Source organism: Dermacentor albipictus, chromosome 7, assembly GCF_038994185.2.
Source record: "Dermacentor albipictus isolate Rhodes 1998 colony chromosome 7, USDA_Dalb.pri_finalv2, whole genome shotgun sequence".
NCBI classification, from domain to species: domain Eukaryota; kingdom Metazoa; phylum Arthropoda; class Arachnida; order Ixodida; family Ixodidae; genus Dermacentor; species Dermacentor albipictus.
The window spans coordinates 2,764,588-2,786,175 of NC_091827.1; the positions used below are offsets into that span (position 1 = coordinate 2,764,588).

Genomic DNA, 21,588 nt, shown 5'->3' on the forward strand with positions numbered 1-21,588 from the left:
ACGTCGTGGATTTTTACGGCGTCTCCTGCTCGCTGGTGACCGCGCGTACTACGCGTACGCTGTATTCTTCTCTGAGAGCGCCAACTGTTGAGCCGCAGTATAGAGAAATATACCTTAGAATCCGTGACTTCACACTGACGTATAGGCGCTGGGGTTTCGACGCGTAAAAGAAAGGAAGGAAAAAAAAAGAAAAACAAGGGTCGAAGATGGAGACAATACATGATGCTCTGTCTCTTTACATGCAAATCGTTGTACTTTTTTTTTGTTGACGCGTTGATATTTGACGATCATGAATAATCAACTAGCCTGAATTTCAGCTCTGGTAAACTTTGACCTTTGCTTCGTCTACTTATAGTCAGCCTATCACCGCGAAATGAACTAAAATGTGGTTTTGAAGGAATGCTTTATCGGTTCAAGCTGATTCTGTTGTGTTTGTTTGATGACGGTCACGTTAGTCGCAGCGGGCGAGTTGCGCGCTTTACGTGTCCACTGTTTCTTAGCTATCGATGACGACGATGATGATCATGATTTATTGACATCCCCGTTGAAACGGGGTGGTGACAAATATTCGCTAGCCTGCTTGCTTTGATCAGGTACGTGGTACATGTTTTTCATTCTAGCGTTTTTTTTTTTGTTTTGTACGCATCTCCTCAACCTTTTTTCCCCTCAAAGCTTCCCTACCTACCTTGTACCGCTGCCTATGCCTGTAGCAGATCTGGTCGTAACAATCTCTTCCCTGCTTTCTTTCCACCAATACTCTAAGCGTCTCTTGCATATTTCGACTGCTCATTGTGGTTAATGCTTCCGTCCACTTCAAATCCAAGCCCTTCTACAAGGAGTGGGTTTCACTGAGTGAATCCCTTCGCATTCCATTAGGATGGCCTAAGCGGTCTCCGGATTTTTCGCTGCAGCATTCACATGGCTCACCTTGTTGCGAATATTAGCTGCGGTATGTTTTTGACCTTAAACAACCAGCTCGATCCTCAAATGTCAAGGCACTGCCCGTCGTGTTATCGTACAGATTTTCCCTTCTGATTTCTTTCTTCCCGTTCTTGTAATCCTCCGTGGTTATTTTTCTTCTCATTCTTTGTATCCAATTCGCTGTCTGTTTCGCTCACTTTCTGATGATGTCTGGTTGTCCACCTACACTTTCAGTCACCCTGTACTTGGTTGGCAACTTTGTTGACCTCTTCCTCCATTCTGTGTCCACGCTTTTTAGGTATAGATACTTGTGCACGTTAGCCGCCCATTTATTTTGATCCATGTTTCTAAGTCTTTCTTCAAGACTAATTTCGCTCCGCGCTTCTCTGACTCCAAACGAGGCCTAACTCATGTTTCCCTACACTGCCTCATTTGTGGTTTTACCGTGGGCCCCGAAAGCTAACCGGCACACCGACCCTTGGTTAAGTTCCAACCCAGAGAAGATACCCGATTTCAAGCATAGAATGGATTTTGCGAACGTTACCGCTCGTACCATTGCTCCTTTCCAGATTCCACGCACCACCTCATATGTATTGTGGCCCCAAAGTGCCCTCTGTTTCATTATTGCTGCATTCCGCTTCCCCTTTATTTTCAGTTATCTTGGCGGGTGCTTGAGTAAATCTGTCCTTCGTTTATGTATTCGCAAAGGTATTTATATTGCTTGGCGATGGGTATGACTTGTTTAATTGAATCCACGTAATTATCCGTCTCTTCATTACAGATAATCATTCCCGATTTCTCGTTACTAAACGCCTATATATTTCGCTGCGTTGCCACATATATTCGCAAGTGTCTGAATCTCTTTGATTGTCCGCCAGTAGCACTATGTCGTTCGCATACATCAGTCCAAGGAGCTTGTGCTGCACCATTTGTCCATTACGCACGTAGGATCAATCACACACTAATTTACTGTTTTCTGCAGTCTTCTTTCTATGCCCTTAACACAAGGTGCGAACAACAGTGATTTGCAGAAGACATCCTTGCTTCAGTCCTTGGTGAATTTCCACCACTCCATTGCAATTACCATGCACTTTTTACTCGGTTAATTGTCTCTATATGCCTCCCTCAGCAGCTCCACGAAATCGTCATTGATGCCGTCATTCTTGAGAATATCACATAACAATTCCCGGTCTACGTTGTCGTAGGCCCCTTTAATATATAGAAATACTATCCGAAAAGGTCTATTCTCAGCTACTGAAATTTCTATGCACTGAGTTCGTATTGTCGCGGGTATAAAACTATTTACACGATGTATTTACGAGAGATACATAAACAGCAGCTGAGAATCCCGAGAGGCCGTTGCCACTTCGCCGTCTTTACCGTCGTCTTCATTGTCCTCTTTTCCCGATGTAACACGATCCCCAGCGGAAAAAGCACCGTCCCAGTGCTTCAGACGGGGCCATCGGTAAGGGCGTTGTAAGGCTTAAGCCGAAAAACGTGTACGACGTCAGATGCTGTGGAACCGGTTGGCATGACGGAGGTCACGGGTGTTATCTCGTGACATTGGCTACTTGACGTAGAACGCGGTAAAGGCCTTTATAGCACGGAAGGAGTTTCTCGGAGAGCCCCACTCGGCGGCCAGGGGACCAAAGTAGTACGAGAGAGCCTGGTGAAAAGTATGTGTGTCACGATGGCGGCGATTGTAAGCGCGCCGTTGAGTCTTCTGCAAAGCCAACGAACGAGTACGTGCAAGCTGCGCGCATGGTCAGCGTGGCCGATACTCGGTCGTCTAACCCCGTACCAAGGGGAGTGAAGCGTCCAATTGTAATACAGGGTCACGACCGAAGAGCAAGTAAAAGGGGGAATACCCAGCAGTATCGTGGCATGATGAATTATAGGCGAACGTGACGTAGGGCAGCGCCACATCCCAGTCCTTGTGGTCGGGTGGAACCTATTTCGATAGCATGTCAGTAATGGTCCCATTAAGTCGCCCAGTAAGGCCGTTTGTTTCCGGATGATAGGAGGTAGCCAGTTTGTGACATGACCGTGGGATATCAGCGATGACTTGGGAGAGGAAAGTGCGGTCGGTGAGCAGCTGTCGCGGGGTGCCATGCACTAAAATGATATCCCGGAGTAGGAAATCTGCGACGTCGGTTGCGCAGCTCGTGGGAAATGTCCGCCGAGTGATGGCATAGCGCATCGCGTAGTTAGTATCGACGGCGATCCACCTGTTGCCGAAGATGGACTCGGGGAAAGGGTCAAGGAGATCCAAACCCACGCGGAAGAATGGCTCAGGTGGAATGTCGATCGGCTGTAAGTACCCGGCAGGAAGCATTGCTGGCTTTTTCCGATGTTGGCGTGGCTTGCAAGCAGCTACATAGCGCCGTTCGGAGCGTGCGAGGCCAGGTCAGTAGAAGCGGTGGCGCATGCAACCCTAAGGTGTCCGGCAGTTGGGGCGTCGTGAAGCTCCTGAAGCACGGCGGAGCGGAGTTGTTGAGGAACGACTAAGGGAAGTAGAAGACCGTCAGGATGAAAATTGCGTCGGTGCAATATCCCGTCGTTGAGGATGAACCACCGCAACGATGGATCAGTAGGAGCAGATTCTGTGCAGTCAATCAGGGTCCTCAAAGTAGCGTCATGGCGTTGCTCATTGGCCATATCCAAAAGCTGGGAAATGGAAAGAACACTTGCGGAAGGGTGTTCTTCGGACGTGGGTACAGGGTAACGGGACAAGCAGTCGGTGTCCTTGTGTAGGCGACCAGACCTATATACCACAAAATAGGAATACTCTTGTAGCCGCAAAACCCATCGTACAAGCCTCCCTGTGGGATCTTTTAAGCACGAAAGTCAGCAGAGGCCGTGGTAGTCCATTGCGATAGAAAAGGGTCTGGCGTATAAATAGGGGCGGAATTCCGCTACTGCCCACACAAGGGCCAAACATTCGCGCTCGGTAATAAAGTGATTACACTCCGCAAGCGACAAAAGACGGCTAGCGTACGCGATGACACATTCATGGCCGTGTTGAACTTGTGCCAAGACGGAGCGAGGTGTCATAGAATCGGTGGGGCGGTAAGGCGAGAAAAGGCGGTGGCCTGAGCGGCTCCTCATGAAAACGGCGCACTTTTCTTCAGGATATCAGTTAGAGGGCGTGCTACGGTGGCAAAATGTTTAACAAACCGGCGGAAGTGAGAGCAAAGGCCCACGAAACTTCGGACATCTTTTTCGGACTGTGGAACAGGAAACTCTTTCACAGCGCTAATTTTCTCCGGGTCCGGTAAGCTCACGTCGGCCGACGTTGCATTTCTTGGAGTTGAGCTGTAGACCGGCCTTGCGAAACACAGCAAGTACAGCTGAAAGGCGCTAGATGTGTGTGTTGAATGTGGGTGAAAACACAATAACATCATGGAGGTAACAGAGGCAAGTCGACCACTTGAATCCTTGGAATAATGAGTCCATCATACGCTCTAAGGTAGCCGAAGCGTTGAATAACCCAAGAGGCATAACTTTGGAAAGACCATCAGGCGTTATGGTCTTTTCACGATCGACATCATCCATCGCGATTTGCCAATATCCGCACCGTAAGTCGATGGACGAAAAATACTGTGCCCCGTATAGGCAATCGAGGGCGTCATCGATTCGAGGTAGTGGGTAGACGTTCTTCTTCGTGATGCAGTTAAGGTGGCGTTAATCGACGCAGAATCTCCACGCGCCGTCCTTCTTTTCGACCAGCGCGACAGGTGGCGCTCAGGAGCTTGACGATGGCTCAACGATGTCTTTCGCTAGCACCTTGTCCACTTTCGTTTCGATCACGTGGCGCTCCGAAGCTCGGTAAGGTCGCCGACGGATGGGTGGATTGTTAGGAATGGCCGGACGGGGTGGCAACGTGCCAGCTATTTCAGCCCGCTGCACGTGTTCCAATCCAACACTTCAGAGAACTGCGGATGACCGGCAGCCACGTGGCGCGGGGTCAGCTCAGGGGAGTTCGCGAGGGGAGGTGATTGGCGGAACTTCCCCATGAGCTTTTCGAGACACCAGACAATGTGGTACCCGGCCGCGCCACCCGGGATGGAGCAGAGTTCTACGAAGCCCCTCTGACGTCGGCTCCGGACCTTTACACCTGTGTATGTGTGCGGCACTGAAACCTGTGCAACACGTGTATGTGAGCCCGCCTCCTCCAAAAGGGCGGGTCATCTACAGTGACGTCGAACGTTGACGTCGAACGATGACTGGACGAACGTTTCCGTCCGCTTGGAATCAAGGGGGACCAAGTGCTTATAAGCAGCGATTGTCGGCTGCTAGTTCGTGCTCGTCGTCGGGAGCTGAGTGCTCGTTGTCATGCTAGAAATGTACTCGTGAGCTGTGTGCTGTATGTTAGTCTTGCGGGCTCCATATGGGAGTCGCGCTAGACTGTCAATGTATGTCTTGTTCAAAATGTTAATGTGTAAATAAATCCTGTTCACCGAGTTCCTCTCTACGACCTTCAACTCCTTCAAATGGTGGCAGCGGCGAGATCGTCCGCCAAATCTTACAGGATTATAGCCTGTATGTATACGATGTTTGACAAGTGACGTCTGGCCTAAGGGTCGGTTAGTTAGGTCGAATATGTCTTTGTACTAAAGCAATAGACTGCAGAGCTTGTCAGCCTCCGCAGATGAGAGATTCGGGGCGATCATTTTCCGAATGTCGTCAGTACAATTGGCAGACCGGAAAGGCTCAACGGAGCTAACGTCTAACGCAGTGATAGTAGCCAGGGTGACACCTTTAGGCAGAATTTGCTTGGTGAGTCCGAAATTCATCACAGGGCGATATGTGCGATTGTCTGTGACCTTCAGTATTGTATGCGGGACAGTAACGCTGTGGGTGAGAACGATGGCAGTTATAGGAGCGGAGATGTAATGACCATCGGGAACTGGAATAGAAGGCGACATTTCGATATATGTTAAGACCTGTGGTGGAACGTGAACAAAATCAATCGGTCTGAGGCGAATTTAGTGTGGTGTCGGAGGAACGTCCAACAGAGGCATGTCAAGACGCACAGTACTTGAGGAACAATCGATGAGCGGTGAATGGGCAGAGAGGAATTCTAGGCGTAGTATGAGGTCATGGGAGCATTGGTCCAGCACAGTGAAAAGGACGACAGTATGACGGCCGGAAATGCTCACACGGGCAGTACACATTCCGACCACGGCCACCGTGCTGCCGTCGGCGATTCGTACGAATCGAGTAATGGCAGGCGTAACAATTATCCTTAAATGGCGGCGAAGGCGGCTGTTCATAATCGATAGGTGTGCTCCGGTATCAGTGCTGTGACATGTGTACCATCAACTTGGACGTCAAAAAGGTTATGTCTCGTAAACAGCGTCAAAGGAGGATTTTGCGGCGAGTCCGACATTGCAGCACCACTTCAAGGTGCCGCATCGCCTAGTTTTCCTGCTGGTCAGCGAGGGCGAGCGGTGAAGCGGAGGCGGACGTGACTGGCGACGTTAAGGGCGACGGTGAGCTAGCATAGCGGGGTGTCGCGGTAGTGGCGTCGGAAGCGACGGGGGGTGAAGAGCTTCGGGGCGAACTTGAATTTCAGGAGGTGTTTCCGAGGCGGGGACGGCCAACGGCTCCGGCAGTGACGGGAAATGTGACCGATTCGGCCGCAGCAGAAACAGATCGGCCTTTCGTCAGGTGTACGCCAGTACGATAGATTCCGGGCAGTGTAGGGATAACGGGACTGCGATATGACCGAGGCATAGCAGCAGGACCCAGGACGCCTCAAGGAGCAGGCGCTGGGAAGACTGATATTAGCAATTTCCTGGCGAACCACGGACTGAGTCAGCGATATCGTCTCAGCAGTGTTGTTCTCCAAGCGTCTGCCCGGTCCGAACCCATTCTGTAGTTCGCGCAGTAAATAATTTTGCTCCACCCACTTCGACAGTTCTAATTTTATGGCTTGCATTGCCATTCTATATATCACCGACGTTACTGTAACTGGCCTGTACGAGCTCGTCTTACCCTTGTCACCTTTGCCTTTGTATGTGAGGTTCATCTTGCTTTCCAGCCATCTAGCGGGAATTTTCTTCGTTCTAAGCACTTGCTCTATGACATTAGTCTGCAGTGCCTTGCTCTTCGGACCGAGGTTTTTGATTAGCTCTATTGGGATTTCATCGAGTCCTACTTACGTGTTAGTTTGGATGGAGGGATGGACATCATTTAGTCCTACATTTAGTAGGACTAAATTTAGTCGCTGCTACATTTAGTCGTTACATAGTTTTCATGTTCCGTCAGGTACTCAGGCGTGATTAACATAAAAAATCACGGCTGCCAATTTTTCGCTACTAAACTTCAAACGTAATCTGTATCCCTCTGTACCGCAGATATCCATCAATCCCTGCAAATCTTCCTTGTTGTCAGTCATAATTTCTATATCATCTGCGTACAGCAGGCCTGGTAATGACTGTTCAATCCATTCACCTTGCTCGAAAAAAGAAAGGTTGAAGACGAGTCCGCTCCCCTCTAATTCGGTCTCGAATCCTTGCAATTACAACATGAACAACAAAGGTTACAAGTACCAGCATGAACCAACTGGCCTAGCAAGCAGCACTTTGACAGAGGGCACCCTTGCCTAAGCTCCCGTTGTATCCCTATAGGCTCAGATACTCTTTCTATTTTACATTTTATGAGCACCTTGCTACTTCTATAGATATCTCTTAAAAGATTAGTTGCTCCATCTTGCACGTCTAGTGTGCCCAGTATGTCCCACAAAGCGTCTTGGATTGCACTGTCGTAGGCTCCCTTGATATCCAGAAATGACAGCCATAGGGGCATGCGTTCCTTTTTTATTTTGATAAAAAAAAAGCAGTCTGTCGCATGGTGGTAGTTACAAACTAGGATGTATCCGGTACTTGCGCTCTCGCACGTTATATATCCAGATATATATCAAACGGACAAATGCAACAAATGTGAATCCAGAGTCACTCTGGAGCATATACTATGAGAATGCCGAGGCGTAAGTAACAACAACGAGAACGCGGTCTCTAGCAACAGCTTTCGCACGCGCTGGGTGGCCGCGCTACCCAGCCCCGCCCTCGAGGATCAACTGTGGGCCGTCCAGCGGGCCAAGGATGCCGCCAGGACCCACGAAATCCGGGCCGTCACCTAGGCGGGGCCCCCACAAACTCGCAGGACACGCAATAAAGTTATTTCCTCCCCCTCCATCTTCCACATCTAGTGTGCCCAGTATGTCCCACAAAGCCTCTTGGATTGCACTGTCGTAGGCTCCCTTTATATCCAGAAAGGACAGCCATAGGGGCATGCGTTCCTTTTTCTATTTTTTTTTTATACACCGCGTGAATGAGAACAAATTGTCGTCAACCTCATTTTTTCCGGAACCCATTTTGTAGTTTCCCCAACTCCTCCTCGCTCTCCACCCATGCATGCAGTCTGTCCTTTATAATCTGCGTCACCACTCAGTAAACCAATGACGTCACTGTTATGGGACGGCAGCTGTGTACGTCGGCTGTGTCCCTCTTTCCCTTATTATCGTGCTCATCGTTCTAATGGAGTTTTTCATTGGTCCATCCGGGGCGGCCGCCGAAATCCTCGAGCGAGCACTCGGGTTGCACAAATCCGAATGGGCCAGCAGAGCGCAAAAACGCTCCGCGGGGGATCACACAGGAAGTCTGCGTACACATGACACAAGCCGGTTCCTGAAACCATGCCCGACTTCCGCTCTCTACGTTTCCACGGCAACCAAAGTCGCCGTCCCTTGTGCGTAATTTGACCGCGGCAGTCGCAGATCTAGTCCGTCATTTCAGTGTCCCGCCCGCAAGGATTGTGCATGGACAACGTACATAAAAGGCTTCGTGCAGCATCTGCGTCACCTCGTAATCGCTGTCGTCCGGGCTCTCATCGCTGGACGCGAGCTCTGCAGCAGCACCGAACGCACGCAGCCATTTTGCGAAGCAATACAATGTTGTGCGAGCCGACAGGTTACCGATTTCGCTTGAAGACGGAAGTGAGGCGAGCTATTTCCGCCCGAATCCGCGCCTCGGTGGCGAAGCAAGTGAGAGCGATCCGGCGCGGAGCGAGTTGATCCGAAACGACCAGCGGAAAGCGCGAACCCGCTCCAGATCGACCAGTGGGATTCGGATTCGTTGCCACGGAGCAAGAAATCCTGCTCCGAATCGACCAGTGAAAAACGCCATTAGTCTCGGGGGCTTTACCGTCCATTATTGTTTTGCTCCGGTGCTGATATGCGGGGCAGACACTTGTAGACTAATAAAGAAGCTTAAAAACAAGTTGAGGACCACGCAAAGAGCGATGGAACAAAGAATGCTAAGCATAACGTTAAGAGACAGAAAGAGAACGGCTTGGATCAGAGAGCAAACTGGTATAGCCGATATTCTAATCGATATTAAGAGAAAGAAAAATGGAGCTGGGCAGGTCATGTAATGCGCCGGTTAGATAACCGTTGGCCCGTTAGGGTTACAGAATGGGTACCAAGAGAAGGGAAACGCAGTCGAGGACGGCAGAAGACTAGGTGGAGCGATGAAATGAGGAAATTCGCGGGCGCTAGTTGGAATCGGTTGGCGCAAGACAGGGGTAATTGGAGATCGCAGGGAGAGGCCTTCGTTCTGCAGTGGACATAAGATAGACTGCTGCTGCTGATGGTGATGATTGTTTTGCTCACTACCTCTCTTAATAATTGCTTCGATTCTGTGCCCAATGCCTTTATTAACATAATTGGGATGCCATCAGGAGCTTTCGACATGCCGCAACTCTTCTCTCTGGTCTTTCCCGCTCTCGTTTGTTCGGTTCCGCGCTCGCAGCAGCACCTGGTGCAGGTCGACGGCCAGAGAGCTCGTCTTTCTGAAAAACCTCATGATGCCAAGTACGACTCCATCAATGACCACAGAGAAGCAGCGCCAATGTTTCCGCTCTTCGTCTCTTTCTGTGCCCCGGAGCAGGCCAACAGAATCGGATTACGCGCCTGCGCACAAAGCCCCCAGCTGGGTTCGATAACCACGATAGGCTGAAGGAGCTATCATGAAGAGCAACCCTTTAGGGCTTAGCGGAATGAACGAAAAAAAAATGCACGCAAGGGAAAGAGCCGTTTGTCCGTCGTGTTTAGCAGCGGGGTCGCTTGCGGTCTCAAGCTGCGACAGCAAACGACGGAGCAGCTGCCAGCCACCGAGAGAGGGCTTCCTTTGCTCGGACAAGAACCGTGCCTTCTCGTGCATCCTGCCGCACCCTCGCAGGCACACCTGAGCACGAGGCCGCGTTTCGGGGTCACGGCTTTCTCTGACCGACGAGCACAGCGGCCACGCATCGCCGACGCCCGCTGCTTTCCCCGCCGGCCGCGTGCATCGCGGCGGCGGAGTACGCTCCGTTGGCTCCCTGCCACGGCGTAGTTGCGGGCTCGGTGGTTTGCGCGTCGATGCCCGCGACCTCTGCTTGCGCGTCCCGTCCGGTTGCGCCATTGCCGTCAGTGTGTGCGCATGCGGCGAGTGCAGTGTACACTCGAACGGTGTACAGGACGGGGTACTCCCGATCTGCGGCGTACAGTCGAACGTAACTGCAGCATACTGCAAGTTAAATGACCCGGAAAGAACAAGAAAGGAACAAGTACACACATGAGGCCAGCGTTTAACAACTAGCCGAAGCACTATTTTGGAGTTCCATCCGCTCACATTTCGCAAGATACCGGCTTCTTGTGTGGAAAGCATGGAGCCACGTGACCACGGTGTTAGAAGTATTGCACGTGACACTGAACAAGAAAAATTCTGGACATGGTTTCGTGTAATGGGAAGGGTAGAGGTGTGCGGATAGTGAGACTAAATCAAGTTCGAATCGAATACTGCTAGTGAATCGAATCGATTTTCGATTAATGAACATCTCACGGCGTTAGCAAGTTTCTGGCGCTACGTTAGGAACAAATGAGCAGTTCGCATACTCGTGGCTCTACGGCGAGTGTGAATAACAGCGGTTTAGCTTCAAAAAATCTGGCTCCACTACGTAGCTTGTAGTGCTTTATAACTGTTGGGAAAATATTTGTATTCAGGAATAAACGACTATTTGGTTCGAATATCGAATCGAATTTTGCAATCTTGTATTCGTTATTCGAGAGCTTCAAATATATTCGCACGCCTCTAGACAATAGATGCAACAGCACATCCTGGCAAAACGGGCGCTTAAAGTTCGAAAGGAACGGGTCGCACGAATCGCGGCGGCCGCGCATTCCGCCGCCGCTTCTGTCGTGGCCACTTGGACGGGTCCGATAGAACACGCGTGTCAGGGGTGGGGGGAGTCTGTACTGTCACCCTATACTCTGGTCCAGCGGTAGGGCCCCCTATCCCACAGGTTGGCATCTCAGTGGTCCTGGTGAACATTTTTGCTTTTATTGTCGGGTCATTTATTTACGTGTCTATCTCTTCCGGTGAATCGTAGTCTTGTTAAATGGACGCCAAAGAGAAAATTGACTTCTTCTGCATCAGTAAACTTATACAATATCGAAAAAGTTGCAGTGAAGTTTCACTCGGTGAACGCGGCTGAGGCGCAAGCGTGTGGTTGCTGCAGCGCACACGACGCTATCGACCCTCGGTGCGCCTTGACGCCTACACTGTCCGCATCGCAGATCGTATCCAAGACGGATCGCGCCGTACGCAGCAGCTGCCAGAGTAGAACGCGCCGCATTCGCTTACCATCCAAATCACCTAGTGGGGTGTTAGTGCGCAGAGGTAAACATGAACACTTCACACGCGATGACAGCGGACACACGCTGTCAGAGCCGTTGTCAGATGGGAAGAGAACTTGGCACCGGAAGGTGCCGTGTCCATGAGCTTTCGCGTACTCATCAACCAAACATAATTCGATACATTGACCCCGGCTGTCCCCCTCTCTCCCTCTACACCCATTTTACCAGTGCTGACATATGGGGCAGAGACTTGGGGACTGACAAAGAAGCTTGAAAAGAAATTAAGGACCGCGCTACGAGCGTTGGAACGAAGAATGCTAGGCATAACTTCAAGAGACAGAAAGAGAGTGGTTTGGACCAGAGCGCAATCGCCTATAGACGGTATTCTACATATGATATTGACCGCAAATAAAGATGGGAGCAGCGGAAGAGAACACAAAAACGACACGGGCGGTAACTTTCAACTGGTTTATTCACGGCAACCCATGGGCACATATAGACAAATAGAACATGCGCAGAACGCAGCAAACATATGACTCCTCCCAGTCAAAGATTGTAAAATGAGGAGTAGTGATGCCCTGCTTAGAATCGGCTCCCCGCAACTCGTGTGTGCACAGAATGGCAGCTTGCCTTTGACAATCAGATTTCCCGTCTGTATACGGCAGGGTTCCATGACTCGACGGTTACCCCAGTGGTGGAAACCCTCCTGCAGAAGCTAAAAGGATCTAGGAGCAAAGACCGTAAGAGCTGAAGTGGTACCGTATATTAACAGGGTCACTCACAACCTAAGGAAGGTGGCAGGCAGGTTTGGAGTCGTCCTTGTCTTTTCAGCGCCTTTTAAGCAGGTGGGGTTCTGCCCTCGCACATCCCGTGATCCGAAAGGAAGGCAAGGCTGTGGCAAGAACCATACCAAGCCGTGTGCAAAATGCAATGTAGGAGTTGTGTACGAAATCCCCCTGGCGTGTGGCAACTCCTGTATAGATAGGGCAGACAGGACGGTGCCTGAATGATCGAGCCAGAGAACATGAACAAAAGTTAACGAAAGATGAATTGGCGCACTTTCCTGGGCCCGCTGCAATGCCTGCCCCTGTGCACCACTTTTCTAGGGGATAAAGATTCTAGGGAGAAGCCAGGACCAGACTGCACGCAAACTGATGGAGGCATATCACATAAAAAAAGAAGGCCAAGACTGCGAGTGACACTTTCATTAGGTTGTTTCAATCGGAGATAGCTTCTTTCTTTTTTTTGATAATTGGTTGCCCCTCTAGGCTGATGAGTGTTCTCGTTTGCTGCATTCTGCGCATGTTCTATTTGTCTATGCACCACGGGTTGCCATGAATAAACCAGTTGAAAGTTTCCGCCCGTGTCGTTCTTATGTTCTCTCCCGCTGTCCCCGTCTTTATTTGCGGTCAATATGACATGCAGTAAACACCAACTAGGCCAAACTGAAGTTCTGACGAAAATCCAATTGACATCAAGAGAAAAAAGATGGAGCTGGGCAAGTCATGTAATGTGCCGGTTAGAATACCGTTGGACCATTAGTGTTACAGAGTGGGTACAAAGAGAAGGGAAGCGCAGTCGAGGACGACAGAAGACTATGTGGAGCGATGAAATTAGGAAATTCGCGGGCGCTAGTTGGAATTGGTTGACGCAGGACAGGGGTAGTTGGAGATCGCAGGGAGAGGCCTTCGTCCTGCAGTGGACATAAAACAGGCTGATGATGACGATGAACCCGCTCTCTTAAGCATCGCACGGCGGAAACCTCGGCCATCTGTCGTTCAGTGCCTCGCACTGTTGCGTACTGCGTCGGCGGCGCAAACGGGACGGACGCACCGTCGTCGAGCACGTGCCTCCCCTTTCGGAAGTCGTCGTGCCGGCGCGCCCTTTGTTGCCGCGGGCCGATTCGCCGGACACAGTTGCAATTTAACATCCATTCGCTGTCTCTCGCGCGATTTTCACATTGCTTTAATGCGTCTCGACATTCTTCTTCGTCAGCTCTTGGGAGGCGCGCGCGTGCCCAGCTCGCGTTGCAGCCTGGCGAGCAGGCCGCCGCCGCGCACGTGGGGTGTGCATTGCTGGCGTCAGCGTTCCGCGAAAGTGCGGCCATAGTGCGGCGCTGACGTCGGCCGCCGACGCAGGAAGGATGCGTGTACGGACGTGCCTCAGCGGCGTTGCGCGCGCAGTGCAAATAAAGATAAGCGGAAACGTGGCTTGACGTGAAAGAAGGAAGGCCCGGTGGGACGAGCAGGTGTAGACGAAAAAGGATCGGGTGCTGCCGCCGTAGCGGGAACGCCGAAACCGCGCAGTTCAAAGTCTTTGCGAACGGCGGTGGGTCCCCAGCCAGCGCTCGTTGCTTATCAGGCAACTCGTAAATTTTTGCACTCGCCCGCCGAGGACGTCGACGCCCTGGGTGGTGCAGCCGTCGTCCGAGTCCTTTCTTTCGCCTGTCGGACAGCACATTCGAACATTTTTGCCTTATCTATATACACGCGCCCCTAACTACGCCTATCGCTTGCGGTCCTGAGCGGCTGCCGTCTGGAACGCGCGCGAGCTATCCTTATCCGGCGCGTTGTAAACCGCTTTATTGCGGGCGTAGGGCAGCGAGGCAGGCCTCAGGTGCCCCCCCCCCCCCCTTTCTCGAAGCGTGTTGTAAAGAAGGCTTGTGACCGCGTGTCCTGTCTCTTCGCAGCTTCGTCTTTTCGGGATCTTGCTATCATCACTCAAGTTGTGTGCATCGTGTAGGCTATGAACACAAGTAATCGTGGGGTTGACTTGATTGCTTGTAAGAACAGATTAGCTTTTGCAGATCAGCCGATGCAGTGGCTGTTCACGCTATAGCCAACAATTAACTTTTGGCCAGCGGTAGTGCGAATAGTGCTCCCGTTTTGCTCTAAGGGATGGTTTTGCTTGTGTAGGCCCTGTTACACTTGGTTGTGTCATTCGAAGCTCAAGTGTTTGGAATAAATGTGGTTGGGCTTAGATTTCGCAACTTCGTTTGATTGGGCCCTTCCTATTGCATTACTTCAGTACCTTCCTGTTCACTGTCTGGTCTGCAGCTCTAGTGGTCCAGACTGTGCATCAACAGGATACAGAGGTCCCTTGCACACGCTTTTGAAATGCTTTGTCTGCTCTCTCCAATTCTGGGACAGGTGGCCTAGCCGTTCTCATTGGCTGCCCCTCCTACCTTTGCTCTTGCTTTCTGGCTGTAACCGGGCCCTCTCTCCCTGCTATTTCTTTTTCATTTCTGCGCTCCAGAGTGACGTTTTGGTTATGGTATTTCCTGTCTGCCTGCTGCTGCAGTTCGGTTCAAGCTTGCGTACTAGCTTCACTTCCAGGAAACTGCATGCTCTCATTTTTCATTTCTTTTTTCTTTTTGGGCCCACCATTGCCAAAGCAGATGTGTAGAGCCCACATTAATGTGGCGTGCAATTCGGTCCACAGAGCAGCCAGGCACAATGCGAAATCCACAGGTGGCTGGCTGACTCTCGATGGGCCACATCACTGCATAGCCTGCCTGGAAAACACGAAGCGCAAATGGAAAGAGATGCGTGCCTTTCTCTTAGTTTATTGTTTTTCTAGCTTGCTGACTGCCTTGTATGTCAGGCGGAAAGAGCGAGCAATGTGACACATGACAAAGCTGGAGGGGAGGATAGATTAGCGTGTGTGGAGGGAGTAAGAAGAGGGACATGAAAAGTAAAAAATGAACAAGTGCAGCGGCCAAAAAATGTCGAACCTGTGCTCTAGTTGCAGCAACTCTACCCAGTGGAGTGCATGAGCCCGCATGCTTTTCTGCTTGCTGACTTTTCCCTCGACCTCCCCCCCCCCCACCCTATAGAGAGGCTCCGCCTCCACTGCTGTGTCCTCTGGTCGACCTCGACCAGAGTGGAAGTGATTGGGGGGGAAAAAAAGGTCTGGCTTTCCGTCTCTTTCTCCCTCTCTTGCTCTTGTTCTGCCTTTTTTACTTTGTGTTACCTCAAAAAGCATTCTCTACACATTCACTCCGATAGCGAAAGCCATTCTGTAATATTTTTTCCTTGAAACCTCTCGATTCGAGTTGCTTGAATTGAGATTCTGTGGATTTTCTTTCTTTGATCAAAAGCCTCATCTCTGCTTGAGTTTGCTTGACGGCGCTCGTTACATGAGTTGTGTGCTTGCGAAAAGTGAACAGGTAGACTAAGCACATGGAAGTGAAGCAAAAAAAGGACTGGTTTTGATGCTTGAAGGACTAATTCTGAAATGTGAAGTTTACGTTTGTTCATGTAGATGGTTTTCCTTGCAAACATTACAGAAATTTAGCTTGCTTAAGCTGTATAACAAGGAATTGTTTATTGAAAAGGTTGCTTTGATTGCAAACAGTGCTGCATAAAGCCTTGCGGGCACTTTTGGAGTTGTATGCCAACCAGTGGCGTAGCCAGGAATTTTGGGGGGGCCCTATCCTCAGAATAGGCAGGGGGAGGAGGGGTGCTTTGCAGGTGGCATCCTGCCTGGTACACAGAAATTTCCCCGGCTATGCGCCTGATGCAAACTGATTTACAGGGATTTATGTATAGCTTGTTCAGCTACTTACAGTGTTTGTTGGCAGTCTAAATCTGTGCTGTTAGAAACTTGTGTATTGAAAAGACTGCTTAATTTCTGCCTTATATGCCTTCCATATGTGCATATCTTTACCTTCTCTCCACTAACATGCACACCAGGTCTCTGAGCTCATTTCCATGCCAGCTTGTGAATGGCACCCATTGGTTCAGCTCTGTTCTGTGTTCACCTGCTTGTGTGAGTTAAATTTTTCAAGCACTAAAGAAATATGTCCCATTACTTAAATGTGTCTGGATAACAGCGAGATCCACTTGAGCTGTTGCTTTGGCATATAAATGAGGTTCTCTGAAAGTTCAAGCTGAGTGCTCTAGAATTTGTACTTGTCACAGAAAAGCGTGTATGTTGAGTTCCTGGAGTTTGGTACTGATTTTTGGCTGATTTGGCAGTGCTCATAAAGATGACGGACACAGACAAAGTGTGTGATTCCAAAGTATTGCCAAGTGATGCACTGTTTCTGTCACTTTGCCTGTGGGTCCCTTGTCAGAAAGGGATGCAAGCAGTGCTGGTTTACATCACTTTGGCTGTGTCTGTCATTGTTGTTGAAGCTACAGTTTTGCTTTCGTTTGCACACTGAGGGTCACACAACATCAGACTGCTTCATTGAAGAAGTAACTCCAAGGATATTACAATACGGCCGGTAACAGCTGTACATTTTGCCGCTCAGGAGTATGGGGGGTGGCAGGTGTTCTGCCTGCCTTAACTCCTCCTCTCCCCACGTCCAGTGAAGCATGCTGGAGGGAGGAGGAGGCCAGCTAACAAGAAAAGCAAGCATAGTGGCATCCCAGGGTGCAGCGTTCAGGTGGAACGGAGTCTCCGTGCTTGAATGGACAGATGTCAGTGCGGGCAGAGGGGAGATGAGGGAGGCTTTGAGAGGGCAGAGTCTCATTGTCACCTTTTCACCTCTGGGTGCCTCTGGGCTGACGGAGTTGCAATGTCTTTGTCTACGTACTGCTCTCTGTCTGTTTGATGGGTCCTGTTTGAATGACAGCACACCGTCAACATGGGTTGACGGTGTGCGGGGATAGTTTGCTGCTCCTGCCGCCAGCTGGATGGCTGGCCAGCTCATTAAATGCAAGCTTTTTATACATATTCGCATTGGTACAGTTCCTTCATTCATGTAAGCTTTGCAAACATGCTTCATCTTTCAGTTATGCATAATGGTTGTTTTTATTGGTAATTATGCCACTGAATATGCTGCTGGTGGCATTGAGTGAGCTTTGTAATCACTGAAGTGGTGTTAATTGTGCAGTGCTGTCCACTGTTACAGGGTACATGCAGGTGCTTATAAAGCCATTGTAACATGAATTCTTCTACTCTACTGAGGGAAAAGCAAAGCTGTTAGGACGCATTAGGATGACATCTGTGCATTAAAAAATTGTCTGCATGCATTTGTGCCATATTTAAGCTGTCCTAGGTAGCCAAATTGTTCGAAAGGTGGACAATGCTGTATGTAGCGCACATCGGCTTGGTTGCAATCTTAATGGCTTGCAAGGCTGCTGTTCTTGCAACAAAAAAGAAATTTTATTGATGTGCCATAATTTTATATCTAGCTTTTTTCTTGCTATCACTGTGCAGCCTCTAAACAAAGGCCTAGTGTGGATCAAGTGTTTGTTGGAGGGGGTTGGCATTGCTGAATAGAGCACTGGGCATGGGTTGACCTGAAAGTTCCGGGCTGGGCTCGGGCCTAGGAGCTTCGGGCTTGCATCGAGCCCAGACCTCAGTTGGGTCCAGATTAGGCCCAGACATGCTATATGTAACTCCACGAAACTGAAGACTAGGAACTGCAGCCCTATGCAAATTTTAGATCAGTGGTGTCTGTCTGTTTTTAGGAAAGTCGAGGCAGGCGGGCCACGACACAGCAGCTGCACGCTGCATAGATTAGTGTACATACTTTTGGTCACGGAGAAAAACGGTACCCTTTCTTTCTTTCTTGTGCCATGTGACCCAATCTACCAACTCGAGCCACTGCATATGTCCTCGTGGTCACATTAGTTTATCCTGTTCTAGTCGTGTCATTCTCATAATGCTGTCGTACCATCGTCATCATTTCAGAAGCGTCATCAAAGTGTCGTCAACAGTATATTGGTGCAGAACTAAAATGTAGGACGGCCGTTCATATAACACATTAAAGCACAAGCATGGCGATCAGTGGATGTACTTTTCGATTTCTTCCTCCTTAATTGTAAGTAGACGTGCCACTCCCGGTGGCTGTTGCCAGCCTGATCCCTCCCTATTTTCCTAACTGTCCATTGCATATGTGTGTTTTCATACCAAATATTTGAATAATAATCTGTGCATATTCAGCTAGCAGTGAGATTAAATGTTTGTTTTTGTCACATTTAAAGTAGCCAGCAAGAGGGGATACAGGGCAAGAAGGTACTTTGATGCTGCTTGAGGATTGTCCTGTGCCTGTCAATTACATGATAGTATTTCTCAATGACCGGAAACTTGGCTTAACTTTGCATAGGCTCAAAGGCTAATGCGTCGGAACAGAACTGGGCCAGGTTGAGCCGAAATCTTTCGGGCCCAGGCCTGGCATGGGCCAGGTTAAAAATCACTGGGCCAGACTTGGTTGGGCCAACGCATGGTACTTTTTGGCTCCCGCCTAGCTAGGTCCAGACCTGGGCCTGAAACACAGGCTTGTGCAGTCCTCTAATGCTGAAGCAGTGTGGAAAAGGAAAGTGGTGCAAGAAAACATTGGTAACCTGGTTGATATTCGGAATTTTCATGACGTTCATCATCGGCAGGCCTCTTCTTTTTTATTGTTCTTGTTTTTATTGTTACTTGATGGGCATTCTGCTTATCAGGATTTCCAAGTACAACACTACAGTGAGGAGTGCAATACTCGAAATGAGGTCAGCTAGGTAAACAAGGCAGAAAGTTCAATTGAAATGGACATATCACGTGTGTTACAGTCAGATTGATAGCTTTTATTCCTTGCCTTTTGGCTGCGTTGAGTGGGCACCATTGTTTTTTATCATTGTTCTTGTCTGGCATGACTAAGGGAGCAGGACACAGCAGATTGGGGCATCCTCTCACATGCAAAGCACTGCCCCTCCATGTTTATTACTTTGCTAAAACAAGTTGGACAGAGGTGACATTTAAGATGGAGACAAACAAACGGCACCTGGGACCTGCCATTGCACAAGGATCTTGCACAGAGTGAGTTATAATAGGGGAGCAGTCGGATCTCTGAGCAACAGTGATCCCATGTTTTCACCAGTTTTTGCAGCTACATCATGGGCATTCAGTGCAGCTGTTGCTGCAGAACTGAATGTCATTGAATCGAGCTGTCATTGTTGAGTGGCTGCAACAGGTGTACTGTAGCCGCAGCAAGTTGCGGGGAAAGGAGGAGACGGCAGGGCTGCAAATGGGGGTTTTCATCTGTTTGCCAAGCACTCGTGGAGTGAGACAGCCACTTGGGTGTGGGCCTTTATCAGAGTACACTTTCTCCCCTTGTGGGGCCATGCCGACGACGTGGGCAGTATCAAACGGTGATAAGGCTCAGCTAATCTTGCCTCATGCACAACGCAAGGCCAGCCTCTCTCTGATGAGGCGGCCCCGCCCTAGCTGCCATTTAAGGGCACACTGGGTCATGACTGGTGTTCACAGTAGCCTTTGATCTCTTTGCGCCAGGCATGAGGGCAAGTGTTGCGTAACAGCCGATTCTCAGTTCCATAAAAAATTTGGAGTAGGTATTGCTAAAGTCTTTATGGCTCCAAGGTCTTAGCAAAGACAATCGTTAATTTTTCTTTTCCCCCTCTTCTTTTCATCCAGGTCAGCAATGGAGGAGGAAACGAGCTATCTTTGCTCTTGGAGCAGCAGAGGGATCGCATCCAGGTGCGTTGGGCTTTCACGGAGGCTTTTTGCCCGTTGGCGTGGTGGGGCTTAGCTTGCTTTGGAAAGCTTTTGTGTCACTGTTACACCGCTTCATTCTGTGTTCCAGGGACTATCATAAAATTCTGTTCCAGCTACTGCAAGAACTTGTGGACAGAGCATAACAAACTATCTAGTTACCAATTGCAAGAATGGCATATGAAATGAACCCTATCATTGCCTCTCTCTATATTGTACTATTATCGAAATATTTAAGAATGGTGTAGAGGACATAAATGACGTTCAGAGTAGACGAGCACATTGTTGGTCACCATGAAATGATGAAACAAAGAAAGGGAGACAAACAAACAAACTCTTTAACATGGAAGGTTTCCTGCAACCTCAAGGAGATCATAGTATTAGTATTTGTCGTAGTACACTACAACGCCTTGATAAAGAAGCGCTTGATTTCTCCGACATATGTTGTTGCACAGGTCATTTGATTGTAGAGGCCGTGCACAGCACAACTTGCAATAGAACTGGGACAGAATTATTCCTTCATTATACAGGTAATTTTGTTTTAGAGGCGTTTGTTGCAGAGGTGCTCGACTGTATTTGTTTAGTGAGTAATGTTTGCCACGCTCAATATGCTTACCGAGTCCTTGTAAAAGGGCCAGAAGAAAAGAACTACAGAATTGAAAGAGGGCATTTGTGATAACTTGTTAATTATCAGTATGTGATAGTCTGCAAGATACCTATCTCCTGCAAATTTTGCTGCATTTGAAGAATTGGCCAATGTATACTAACAAAAGGTTTAAAGTGCACTCACGGAAGCATTTACAGCTGTCTGGCCTTGAACCTTGAAAAAAGATAGCAGTGTGACTACAATGCATCAGCTTGATGAATGAATGACGTTAAGCTGAGATTGTCGGCAGCGCACTTACTTTTTAAAGCTTTTCACATTTATGGAAACAGTGGCTCGTGGCTGTATGACCTCTCTATTGCTGCACACTGTGATTACCCCAGTGTGTGGCAGCCATGTTTTTTCTTTCTACTCCTTTTGCTTTTGTGCACATGCAGTCAAAACACAATCAAAACTGGATGTTAGATAAGGCTACATGTGTCCACCTACAAGTTGTTTTTTTGCACGATTCTGTCATGCTTTGCTAATGATGCACTAGATGGCCTACATCATACGATTCCTATTAATTTGCAATACTGCACAGTACTATTTTGTTTTAACCTCCATAACGATTCTTCCACATTAATTTCTCTTTATTACAAATATGAAGTTTATTGTGAACTTACTCTTATCTATAATTACCTGTACAAAAAAGTGAATTTCCTTTATGTCTTCCTTGGCGTTATTGTCTGTGGGATTCTTACAGTTGCTCAGAACTAAGCCCTTTTTATGTTATCTTTCTCACTGATCAGGACTGAATCATTGATTCATGAGGTTTAATGCCACAAAGCAACACTCTTGTTCTGAGAGATGCTGTTGTGGAGGGCTCCAGATTAATTTTGATTGCCTAGGGTTGTTAACATCCATAGAAATATATTTGCATTCTGCCCTTGTC

At 49.0% G+C, this 21,588-nt stretch overlaps 1 protein-coding gene across 2 annotated transcripts in view; it reads left to right on the forward strand.

The window, feature by feature from the left end:
• The window catches only part of LOC139047655 (thyroid receptor-interacting protein 11-like), a 188,604-nt gene that overhangs the window by 123,139 nt on the left and 43,877 nt on the right, over positions 1–21,588 (forward strand). For both annotated transcript variants that reach the window (XM_070521523.1, XM_070521524.1), the window contains one exon: positions 19,973–20,035. In XM_070521523.1, the coding sequence (XP_070377624.1) occupies positions 19,973–20,035 (63 nt within the window). The remainder of the gene's footprint in view (positions 1–19,972; positions 20,036–21,588) is intronic.